General features: G+C 42.1%; 1 protein-coding gene across 3 annotated transcripts; it reads right to left on the bottom strand.

Moving 5' to 3' along the window:
• Positions 1–1,930: 1,930 nt before the first annotated feature.
• On the bottom strand, positions 1,931–12,082 carry TMEM150A (transmembrane protein 150A). 3 transcript variants are annotated; one of them, XM_075207301.1, is made up of 8 exons: positions 11,977–12,082; positions 7,504–7,647; positions 6,455–6,502; positions 5,133–5,219; positions 4,850–4,917; positions 4,492–4,619; positions 3,983–4,160; positions 1,931–3,740 (listed from the first exon to the last, which is right to left on the bottom strand). In XM_075207301.1, the coding sequence occupies exons 2-8, from the start codon at positions 7,566–7,568 to the stop codon at positions 3,499–3,501; spliced, it is 816 nt and encodes a 271-aa protein (XP_075063402.1). In that variant the 5' UTR covers positions 7,569–7,647; positions 11,977–12,082; the 3' UTR covers positions 1,931–3,498. The 3 variants fall into 3 exon arrangements, with proteins under 3 accessions (XP_075063402.1, XP_075063401.1, XP_075063403.1); XM_075207300.1 differs by having other exon boundaries at positions 11,922–12,046; XM_075207302.1 differs by lacking the exon at positions 11,977–12,082 and having other exon boundaries at positions 7,504–7,667.
• Positions 12,083–12,284: the final 202 nt, after the last annotated feature.

Genomic DNA, 12,284 nt, shown 5'->3' with positions numbered 1-12,284 from the left:
CAAATGCGACCTTAATTTAGTATCTGGCGTCCTTCACCCCTTCCCCTCACCAATGTTTGTGTTTTCTAAACTGCTCTTTAAAAAGGGTCATGGTAATGTTTGGCACTAATCTTGTTTTCACTAAAAACAGAACAGAGGCATGAACAAGTGTTACCGAGGGTGCAGTGGGCTGTCATGCTTGTGCCTGTCGCCATCCTTGTCTCTCCTACTTGTCTGTTTATTGCCCACCCAAGGACGGCTCATTGGAATACGTGAAGGTTGAAACCTTACAATTTTTCTTTCAGGTTTTCTTTTTACTTAGGCGTTCAACTATTTTCATTCAAATTTAATTTCTGTTCATACCCCTCCCTCTCCCCCCAAAAGCCTAGTGTAGCCTAATCAGCCTATTGGATACTCAAGGTCCTGTCCATGGAGGTAGGCATTTTCTATGTCTAGGGATGCAATGTATTCCCCATTTTCCATATCTGCAGTCACCAACCGCAATGACTCCATCTCAAACAAGCTTGTTGAGGGACCCGAGATTGAAAAATCGGTCAAAATGACCCATGCATCTTTAGTACCAGAAAGATAATGAGAGAACCTCCACGAAAAGGCTGTTCCCTGAAAGAGGTTCCTCTCGGTCTGTTGAGTGAACAATACCTTCCCTTTTTAGGTTTCGGGTTCCTAAACGGAAGAAAGGAGCTCTTACCTGCTGTAGTTACATTAATGATCCGTTGTAACTCGGCACCAATCGGGAGGGACTCCAAAGCTCACTTACATTCTGCATCCAATGACCAGGGGGCAAATTTATCAGATTCTAGCTGTCATTTTGTCTGCAGTGGTTCCTACAGTCGGAGGAAAAAGTACTGAGAAAAGCATTCAGGTTCCAGTTTCTCAAACCCGCAGCTTGATAAATAACAGGTAACGCCTGGTTGCTACGGTAAGTGCAGAGGCAGCCTGGCTTTGAGAAAAGATGCATCTAATGATGCCTGCCCTAAAAAATCAGAAGAATCCGGAATGTGTTCTGCCAACACTAACAATTCAGTTCTAGGTCTGCTTTCCTGTAGCCAACTGTACCACCCATTATGCCTTGTTCACCTAGGCTGTGGACATAACAGGTCTGAACAAACCTGCTGCCGCATACATAAGGAGAAAAACCAGTTTTCTGCGCTATTCCAGTGCAAGGCCGCTCCTGGGACCAGCATAATGGTGGTCCTAGACAGACAATGGGAGGGTCTACCTTGCGAGAATTCTCCGACCTGTTTGACATCCGTTGCAAAGGGGTAAAAATCTAAATTTACTCTGAAAACTATCTCTTAAGAGTTGAGGCAAAGTTGGAAAACTGACTATCTGCTTCCTCTGCCTTTTCCCTTGCTCGCTCGTTGCTATGCATGGGGGGGGTCGTCAGGATATTCACTGCCTCATCTGTGTTGAAGTAATAATAAAACGTACAAAATAAAAACACTGGGCAAATAAACCCCAACATAAAACGCACTCTAGTCCAAAGTGCACCAACTAAAACTGATATTGGCTCCGGATGGGGAGGGGCATCATGGGGGAGGAGCTAGCTCAAGTCTTGTAGATTTAAGCGCCCTAGTTCCAGATTCCACTAACTATACCCCATCGTGTCCCCCAATGGCAGAAAAGAGAGATGTATATATTAATCTATATAGTGCCAGCGCTGTACAGAACAATGTTTATATATTCACATCAGTCCTTGCACCAGCAGAGCTTACCATTTATATCCCTTACTGCACACATTAGGGACAGTTAACCTACCAGTATGTTTGTTGGTCTGTGGGAAGAAACTCACAAACACAGGGAAAGCATACAAACTCCAGAAAGGTCAGTCCTGAGTGTTCCATTTTAAGACGACCAATCAGATCATTATTTTTCTCTATTGTTTCTAACAACATTTTGGGAATGACAAAAACAACTGTCCAGACAAAAGTTGCTAAAATTCCACTTTTATTACCAATAAAAAACAAAAAAAACCTCAAGGATCACAAAAATAATATAGTTCTAATACCCAGGAGCTATCCTGTAACAAGACTCCCATCCTCTGTTAGAGCAGCATGAAGAACTGTGTGGATCCCCTGGGATAGTGGAGAAACAGGAATATTCTGCCCTGCTGAACTAAGAACAAGATTTCCTGTATGTGATAATTGGCAGTGAGGAAGTCTGTATCAGTATCAGACAGGAAGAGCACTCCCCACCCAGCTGAAGCAGCAACAGTCACTCTCCAAGAAAAGAAAACAAAGCCGTACACTTACAGTTTTAAGGCTTGTGGATACACGACCCTGAGGTGGGTGACATAACAGTACATTGTCCCTGTCCTGCTTAAGTATCACATTGTAACACCTTGTGATTGATCTGGGGTAATTATTGCAAAATACTGTGTGAGATGCCTGTATTCATACTTACTATGGACAAAATAGCAACGTATAAAATAAAATAAAAAATCCCATATCCTACATAAAAAAGACAAAGTGTTCAGAACATGGAAATCGTGAGGTAACAAAAGCGCTTTTGCATCATTATCAAACACATAAACCACACATTGACTTGCATTAATCTAACCTGCAATATGCTGGTCAAAGCCAGTGCCCGATTCACCCTGAATTTTGTAGAATTAGTTGTTCAGTATCAGTGTATAAATACTGTGCATCATTTTACGGAATAATGAGCATTAGCTTTTAACATTTTCCATGTATAAACGCACAGTATTGGTATACAAAACACTTAAGGGTAAATTTATCAAACCCTTTAAAATGTGTTAAAGTGGAGGAGTTGCCTATAATAACCAATCAGATTCTAGCTATCATTTATCTAGCACATTCTAGAAAATGATAGCTAGTATCTGATTGGTTGCTATGGGCAACCTCCACTTTTTCCCTTGGTTTGATAGATTTACCCCTTAAATCAGGATTCCAGCAACCCAGAGGTACTTTGTGCATGGCACCTTTTGTTTCAGTCCCAAAAAGCTTTAGTTTTACCCCAATATGTGTAATTGAAGTCCCACAGTTATTCAGAACAACCACATGGTGTTTCCCTACAGCAAAACCTAAAAATACACCTGTCATCTACACACAGCGGAAGCAGCCATTTTATGGGCTTTACCAATATGCATTAAAAAGGAGACGACTGAGGACTAGGTCACTGATTACTAGTGGATCGATATACTGCAATATTATGAGTACTGGCTCAGCCCACCACCTCGTTACTTCTGTTGTGTGTAGACAAAAAGGTGCGTTATAAGATATACCCAGCAGTAAATTTTCGTCGAAAAGTGTTAGACATGGAAACACACATGAAAAAAAAAATCTGTGAATATTTGTGTTTTACGTAACCCATTTGCTGCCAGTCAACAATATCATACACCTGTCTGGCTGGAAAGAGTTAAAATTGGCTTGCGATTCTTTATTTTTGGTAAAAAAAAAAAAAAAAAAAAAAAGAAAGTCTTAAAAATAATCCTGAGTGTCAGGGATTGGCGGGTCCTTGGCCCACTCTATATCCTCCTCAAATCATGGCAATCCGCTCAGGATTACAGTTGAGGTGAGTGGACGTGCTGCTGCTTCCTGGTGACTTGCAATTGCGGGCAGCAGTGCTCTGCAGAGCGGCCATAATTGTGTCGCTGGAAACAGAGCCAAACTCATAGGCAAAGGTCCCATAGAAGACCAGTATGTCCAGGACAAAGATCCACTCGCAGATTGCAGCCAAGTGCTGAAGGAGGAAGCTTTCATGGATAAAAAAGACGCCACCTGAACAGACAATTAAGGGAAATATCTTACAGGCGCAATCAATGCCACCTGTTCACATATAGTCTCAATATAACTACATTCAGCAACACGTTTCACCTTACTTGGCCACACAAAGAGCAACGCGTTTTACTTCTGTATATACACATACAGCAACATCCTCTGCTACAGCCACACACACACACAACACATATTTCCTGTTCACTTTTCTCCAAAGCATTAAATACTGGTTCTTTGAAGGATACTCAGGACAAGTGATGTTAAGGCCACAATGGTCAGGCTTACACGCAGGTGTCCCACCCAGTAGTCTAGAGCGCTAGCAGCCAGATGGTAGGTCAGGATGCACTGCAGACACACAAACAGCAACCCAGCTGGGAAAGCCACTCCTGCTCCGATATAATGCAGAGACTTTGCGTAATCCACCTGCCAGGGTAGAGACAATGATATGACTTAAAATTAGAACAGAACAGCCATGAATGATCTAGATCAGGGGTAGGCAACCTGCGGCTCTCCAGGTGTTGTGAAACTACAAGTCCCAGCATGCTTTGCCAGTAGATAAGCAGATAGGTGGCAAGGCATGCTGGGATTTGTAGTTTCACAACATCTGGAGAACCGCAGGTTGCCTACCCCTGATCTAGATGATTGAATAACTTTAAGAGTTGATGTTTGCAATACAAAATACATTAACCCATGGATGTAACACCAAAACAATACAGACAGGAAGACAATGTTATACAAATTACTGTGCTCTTACCTGGAAGTTTCCCACCATCACTAGACCTGCCGCGTTGGTGCAGCCGGAGATTAGAGCAACAGTGTTCAGCCAGGAACTGTGGCTGAGCTCGATGACCTGACTGTATCTCAGCAAACAGATCATCACCACTGAGAGAGAGGAGAGTCAGGGAGAAGGGAGGGACACAGGACATAGGGCTGAGGGAGGCAGGGGATGGATGGGGAGAAGTCAAATGTTTGGGTGGAAAGATGGCAATGGGAAAGATATGAGAAGTGTGGTAGGAGGAGGGACAGGGAACGGATGTCAGAGAGGGTTGTAGGAAAGACACTGGTGGAAACTGGATTGTGAAGCAATAAAAGGTTTATTGGGGACTACTCACCCATAAAAGCGCCGACATTTCCAATCAGACTAAAGAGACAGCTCTCAGGCGGGTATGTCCCACACTTACTGATTAGACAGGCAAAAGAAATAACGTCAGTACAAGGGATATATACATGTTGGGGTTAAAACATGTCAAAGAGGGTTGAAGGCCACAGAGGAGGTGTAATGAGCAGGAAAAACAGATTACAGACATTACTGGGAATACCCATGATTAGTAGAAATGCTGGCAGTGAAGATGCAGTGACCAAGAGGTTTTTGTGATAGAGGAGTCCAGAAATCACCTGATGAGGGGGACATCCTCTAAGGTGCAGCAAGATTTGGGTTCCCCCTGCTTAGTGTTGTCATCGGAGCACGTCACGTTGTATGTCCTGTAAGAGATGTGTTATACTTGTGGGTACATCTGCAGAGTGGTCCCTTCCCCATGAGCAATTACATTAGATATGGAATTCCCACCTCAACTCATCACTGAACCCCAGCTCACTGGAGATAGGAAGACTCAAAATTTCCATTGAAGATAAAGTGATTGTCTATTTGAGATACCATCGTGCTGCCTGCTAACACCTCCTAAGAGAATGCCATCGCCCAGAAGTCTGGTGCCAGATTCTGCTTCTACAGCAGCTGTGCTACACATGGGGCACACGGAGAGCACAAAGGGTTTTCCATGGTGTGTAATAACCAGACTCTGCTCATGTGCCTTCAGCTGGCAGAACATAATGTGTCTTTGTTAGAGAGTTTGTGTCACCAGGGAGGCAGTTTTGCCTTGGAAAGGTTCCAATCTGAATATATATCAGCATCCGAGACCTCAGCAATAAGCACAGAGAATACTAGCGTAGAGGACGGGGGAGCGTGACTGAGAGGAAGATCTCTGCCCAGTGAGTCCCCGTACTAGGTTTTACTTCTCTTTCTAAACATACAGAACTAGCCCACCCCCGTCTCTTCTCCACACTGGAAACCAGCCCAAGACATTGCCAGGCAGAGAATGGATTTCTTCATAGTCTATCCACTGTTCCATTTTTGACAGAGGAGAGATGGAAGCTCACAGAGACGGTAGTATGCGCTGCACAGGTGTCTCCACAGAAATCAGTCATGCTGGTGAGCTCCTGTCTCATCTATTCAGCAGTCAAAAATGGGACAGAGGAGAAATGGAATTAGCCAACATCCATGTGCACAAACCTGTATTTTATGCATCTGCTAACTCGTACATACATTCATTAGAAATGCATGCAGGTAGTAATCTAAAATAATAATAGTAACATCATAAGAGAATTGGGACACCAAGTATTTCCAGAACAGGAGTTTCCCCACATAGGTGTGGCCCAGGCAGGAGACAAGGAGAGTACCAGACAGACCAGCCAATTATATCTTGAATTAAAAAGGCAACATTGGTGGTTTTTGACTAGCTGATGTTAGAGACCATTATGACAGAAAGCATTATCTTCTGTATACAGTAAGTGGGTACGACGATCAGGTGCATAGCACACCAAATGATGAATGACTAGGGCACAGCTCATACAGATTGGAGAGGCCAAATATGGTGAGTCTAGAATAGTCTGTAAATCACAAGGCCCAATAAATCTGCAGAGTAAGTGTGTGTGTTATATACCAGTTCTCCACAGGACACACGTGATGGTTCACCACAGCCATTGCATACCTGGAGGAAACAAGACCAAAAGTCAGCACAAACAGTACTCCAGCAACACCATGTCTACAGTAATACCCCATTACCTCAATCTCCTTTCCTAACCAGTAACACTGCCTGCTCCTCACTACACACGCTCCTTTACTGGCCAATAATCCTACCTGCCCCAACTGCAGTACTCTACCCCCCGTCCAACTCTCTTCATTACGCCAAACAACGTCTCTCTCAATATGCAATGTACACAGACCTCCTGTCAGCGCCACTAGTACTTCTTGAGTTCCTCACTCCTCCACCAAACTACCGCTATCATGTATGACTATACCACACACTGTCCTCCTATATGGACTATTCATTCTTCCACAGTTTCCCACTTATCCATCAAACTGCTCACCTCTGCAATGTATCTGCCTTTACTGAACACCCCAGTATAGTAAGCCTGAAGAATTCCTGCTAATCCACCAAACCCAATACCTGGCTGCACGGTACACAGTGCCCCTATAATCACACTTTCAGACTACTCCAGTCTCCGTTCCAATCTTCTAAAACTACACTGTTCACACTACACCTACAAACTCCCATCTATCTTCTGACCGTCTTTACCATCATGTTCGATAATGATCTTGAGAATATTATCGGGCTCTGCAGTCAAATTACGGCCACTCCGGTCGCGATAGATATTGGGTTAACTGTTCAATATCACCTGCGATATTACAGGGTGTGTAACACACTCCTAATGTCTGCTCTACTATTACTTCACCACACTCCAATTAATGTAGAACTTCTCCCCATGACCCAACGCCTCAATGCTCTACACATAAGCATATAGCCCAATTAGTCTCTCGGACATAGCTTTCCACCTACTGCTAGCACAATGACATATAGTGACACCTCAATACTACAAGTCTACACACATACACATTTTACTGCATCTCTGCAACATATACATACAGCCATTCAATGTACAGGGTACCAGACCACTAAAATAAGTGTCTACAGCAAAGAAGTCTACTTACACTATCCATATCCCAGGGATGGAAAATGCGGTCAGGCTGATGGGTAGGACAATCCAGCCAGTCATTAGTGAGGAAGGTCCAGGGGTCAAGGGAGGGGGACGAGCAGGCCACACAGGAAACCCCACAGCACAACATCAGCAGGCACTAACAACCAGAACAAGGGACATTTCACTGACCACTTGTGTGAGGGAAGAGAGAACTGACCAATGAGAAGGGTTACATATAAAATGACAAAACGGCAAAGGTCAACTGTTACTACCAATTTTTCAGCATTAAGAAAAAATATCCATATAAGTGAATATTTGAAGGAATGACCAATTCAAGAAGGGGAACATATACAGTATCCTAACACTAACATGTAGAAGGGCATGGTAATCACATGAAAGACAGTTATATGAGCACAAGAAGAAAAGGTATTATGGGCCTGATGCAGAATTGGCCGCAAAATAGGCGTAATTTACACTAAAGCCCCCCCCCCCCCAAAAAAGCCCATTTACCCCATCTGCTGAGCCGTACACATCTTAAGATCCACGCAGGTCTATATCAGAAGCATATGCACTGGGTCTACGCCAGGCACATGACACGGACACTTACAGCCAATGTTTTTACATGCAATAAAATTGTGCTAAATAATGCACTCAAAAGCATAATATATACGGAAGCGACAAAGAAAACACCAATCAGCTTCAATGGTGCAACAGTAAAAGAGCCAATCACAAGCGGTTTGTTAGTGTTTACGACCTTCATCATTATCCACTATATGAAGCAGCCCCTGACTGCCTGGGAAAAATAGTGCTCTCTCAGGCATATGTGCATCTTTTTCCCGGCCTGCATCCATTACAGTACTTGGCCTTCATTAGTACGCCTGCGTTCCGCCCCTACAAACACAGGATGGTGCAAGTGGCAGAATCAGACAAATCTGCTTTGCTGCATATGTGTGCGTCCTCTTTCTGGGCATGCGCAGAGATTATACAACCTGGCGTAGTACTTACTCTGCATCAGCTCCATTATGTATTTGATTATCTAAGGCAGGTTAGGACAATCTGTGGCTACTCAGCTGTTGTGGAATTCCTATTAGCAGCACTCCAAAAACATACTACGGTAGTAGGTTAATTGGCTGCTATCAAAATGGACCTTAGTCTCTCTCTCTGTGTTAGGGAATTTAGACTGTAAGCTCCAATGGGGCAGGGACTGATGCGAGAGTTCTCTGTACAGTGCTGCAGAATTAGTGGCGCTATATAAATAACTGATAATGATGATGCACTGCCAGTCACAGCAGCTGGATAGTCACAGGTTCTTACCACTGATCTAAAGCAAGGCTGTCCAACTAGACAAGAGAATGCTTGTGGCCTTCCACAATTATTTCTTGTAGCACCCCATAATCTTTACTGATATTTTAAACACAGAGCCACCCTTGCTTATCTGAAAGTATATTCTAACAAATTAGCATTTTACATGTATAAATTACTTTGAGAGAGAGGCGCTTCAGTGGTTCAAAAATGTGTCCGAGTTGGTATTGTGTACAGTTTAAGGGTATGTGCTCCACAGTTAGCCCTTCATTTGGTCAACATTCAAAAGTTCGACAATTCAAATCTCGACAGTATTATTAGTTGACCATTCAAATGTTAACAGTATAAATAAATTTGAAATTTAGACAGTATTATACGATTAGGGATATTATTATCGACCTAATAATATGGTGTTAGAAAACACAAAACAACAAATGGGGGTCGCGCTGCTTGTAGTCAACGATTTAAAAAACAATTTACTCTGAGGTTCTCCTGTCAATTGAGATAAGACAATCCACAGTATATAAAATGTAACACTGTATTTAATAAAATTGACAGTAGTCTATATTCAAAGTGAGCTTAATTGGCAATCACTAATGATCCAAATGACCTGTATGATAAACATGTATATAAAACGGACAATAAGTTAAAACAAAACAAACAAATAACAACCGCGGCTGAAAAAAACGATGGTGTACACATGAAAAATAGTCCAGATATACGTGGAACCTTGGTTATGGATCCAAAACATCAAACTTAGCAATGTGCACTAGTCAATAATGAGGTCTTTGACAGTAACTGCTATAAATATTAGCCCATTGTTACGACCTCCTCCGTATACGGACAGTGTGTATGGCAAAAAACAAACTCTCCACTAGCGACTTAGATCCCAAATGCAATGCCGTCTTGTTTTCAGTTGGAAATTGCTCGGCACAAAAGCACTTGATGAAAAATGGGAGATATTTCGCCAGTTAGATATGCCACACGTACGTGTGGCATATCTAACTGGCGAAATATCTCCCATTATTCATCAAGTGCTTTTGGGGATCTAAGTATTACCTGTTGGTCCATACAGAGGGCTTTCACTATAACTGGCTCCAAGTAAACCACCCGATTGTGCCGAGCAATTTCCAACTGAAAACAAGACGGCATTGCATTTGGGATCTAAGTCGCTAGTGGAGTTTGTTTTTTGCCATACACACTGTCCGTATACAGAGGAGGTCGTAACAATGGGCTAATATTTATAGCAGTTACTGTCAAAGACCTCATTATTGACTAGTGCACATTGCTAAGTTTGATGTTTTGGATCCATAACCAAGGTTCCACGTATATCTGGACTATTTTTCATGTGTACACCATCGGTTTTTTTAGTTGCGGTTGTTATTTGTTTGTTTTGTTTTTGTTTTAACTTATTGTCCGTTTTATATACATGTTTATCATACAGGTCATTTGGATCATTAGTGATTGCCAATTAAGCTCACTTTGAATATAGACTACTGTCAATTTTATTAAATACAGTGTTACATTTTATATACTGTGGATTGTCTTATCTCAATTGACAGGAGAACCTCCGAGTAAATTGTTTTTTATATCGTTGACTACAAGCAGCGCGACCCCCATTTGTTGTTTTGTGTTTTCTAATAACTTATGTGGGAGTGAGCTACCCATTGAGGGTCTGCAGCAGCGAAGTAGTATACTTATTAGTAGGTTTCTCCATTCCCTATTTTTTTCTCTCACATACTAGACATCATCCCTAGCTATCTCCAGTGTGCGCCCTAATCCCTTTTGGGATAATTTTTCTAATAATATGGTGTACATTCAAACTGTTGACCTAACAATGTTATTACTGTTGACTTTCCAATCCTGTCTATAGAATAGTGTTGATCATGTAACTGTTGAACATATGTATCACACCCTGTTTAAGTTACATGAATTTATAGCTGTCTGCTGAGAGTAACGCAAGTAAAACTTTGTTTAAAACAAATATAAAAATGTCACTCATTGGCAAATGAAACATTAGGAGGCATACATTTCATTATTAAGGGTATGTGCAAAAATTATTGCGCCGACTACTATATTGACTACAAGCACAAAGCAACTAGAAAGATATGTACTTGACTGCTCAATAATGGATACTGGGTGACCTGAACATAGAGAGGCCAGGCCAAATATGAGAGAACAGGTGTATGACTACCATGATCAAATGGAGGGAGAGGGGAGGTATTTGGAAACATATGCTAAATATTCATATTCTTATCTAAGGATAACCAATGACAGAGTCAATCAACTTCTATAATTGAGGCTGAATTATGATACAATTATTGTAATTTAAAATAACCTGGATAATCCCCACAGTGTTTGTTATTGTAAATTGAGGGAAGCTGCATTGAATGAGCCTGCCCATACTATTATGATAGTTATAAAGACTAAATATGTAAAATATTGGCATCTAAGGCTCAGACTACACTAATGACTTGCTATGAGATTATGTCTCCCCTAATCTTACAAGATGTCATCACTGTGCAACTCTGTTAGTGTAGAACTTGCAAAAATAAGGAACCTTAACGTGGGTTGCAAGCTTACAAATGTTGATCAAAATATGAACCAATATCTCATACTTTCATTTTTTCTAGATACATACACATTTGCTATAGTGAGGCTAAGCCCTGACAACAACTGTGTTTTATGTCTGCTTAACAATGTAACTGTGGCCCCATACACCACAATGCACATTTGTAGGTAAATTCATATAGATAATACCGGTTTCTATAAATGATGGATGTGGTTGGAGGATGGGCAGAAGGATTACCATTATTTATGCATGAAGATAATACTACACCAATGCTGCACATAAATAAAGTTTACAGACATATTTCAATATATGTTCCTTTAAAAAAACAATGTAATTTTTGAGCCAACATGCATGAAGAGATTATCCCATGTGCGCATCATATGCCAAGCAATAGGTCTGATCATAGAATATACATACAGAAGCAGCATATTGGTTTGCTGCTGTCACAGTATGTGTAATACACATTGCACACAATGAGGACATGGGTTATACACAGAATAAGCCAGACGGACAGCATAGGGCGGAAACCATATGGGCGACAACATGGATGCACTCACTCTGCAAAACAAAGGCACACATGACAACGATGTATTTGTCCCCCGATATACACACCCGCTCCCCGCTGCCCCTAGGTCCCCCGGAGCCTCCACCGAACAGTCCTTCAACTCATTAAACTGCTGTAGGTCGTGGTGACTCACGGGAATTGTAGTGCGAAGAAGCATGCCCAGTACGGCTGCATAGGGCTATAGGACTACATTACCCAGCAACCCTCGGGCGGAAAGCGTAACGTAACAGGTAAGGAGATTGGCTGGAGCGTGCTGACGTTCATAGGTATGTGGGACTGAAGGCGCACCTGACGTCACAGGGTGTGCTGGAGCCTCAGTGTAAACACTGTCTTGTGAAACACTAATACGAACACA

The sequence above is a fragment of the Mixophyes fleayi genome, chromosome 4, assembly GCF_038048845.1.
Source record: "Mixophyes fleayi isolate aMixFle1 chromosome 4, aMixFle1.hap1, whole genome shotgun sequence".
Taxonomy (NCBI): Eukaryota; Metazoa; Chordata; class Amphibia; order Anura; family Limnodynastidae; genus Mixophyes; species Mixophyes fleayi.
The sequence above is the reverse complement of the archived record's forward strand: the minus strand, read 5'-3'. Positions and strand labels throughout refer to the sequence as shown.

Coding starts and splice junctions, on each gene's coding strand:
- TMEM150A (XM_075207301.1), bottom strand. CDS start 7,568: ATGACTGGCTGGATTGTCCTACCCATCAGCCTGACCGCATTTTCCATC. Junction 5,220..6,454: donor GTGTGTCCTGTGGAGAACTG/GTATATAACACA, acceptor CATCTCTTACAG/GACATACAACGTGACGTGCT. Junction 4,918..5,132: donor GAGGATGTCCCCCTCATCAG/GTGATTTCTGGA, acceptor CTGTCTAATCAG/TAAGTGTGGGACATACCCGC.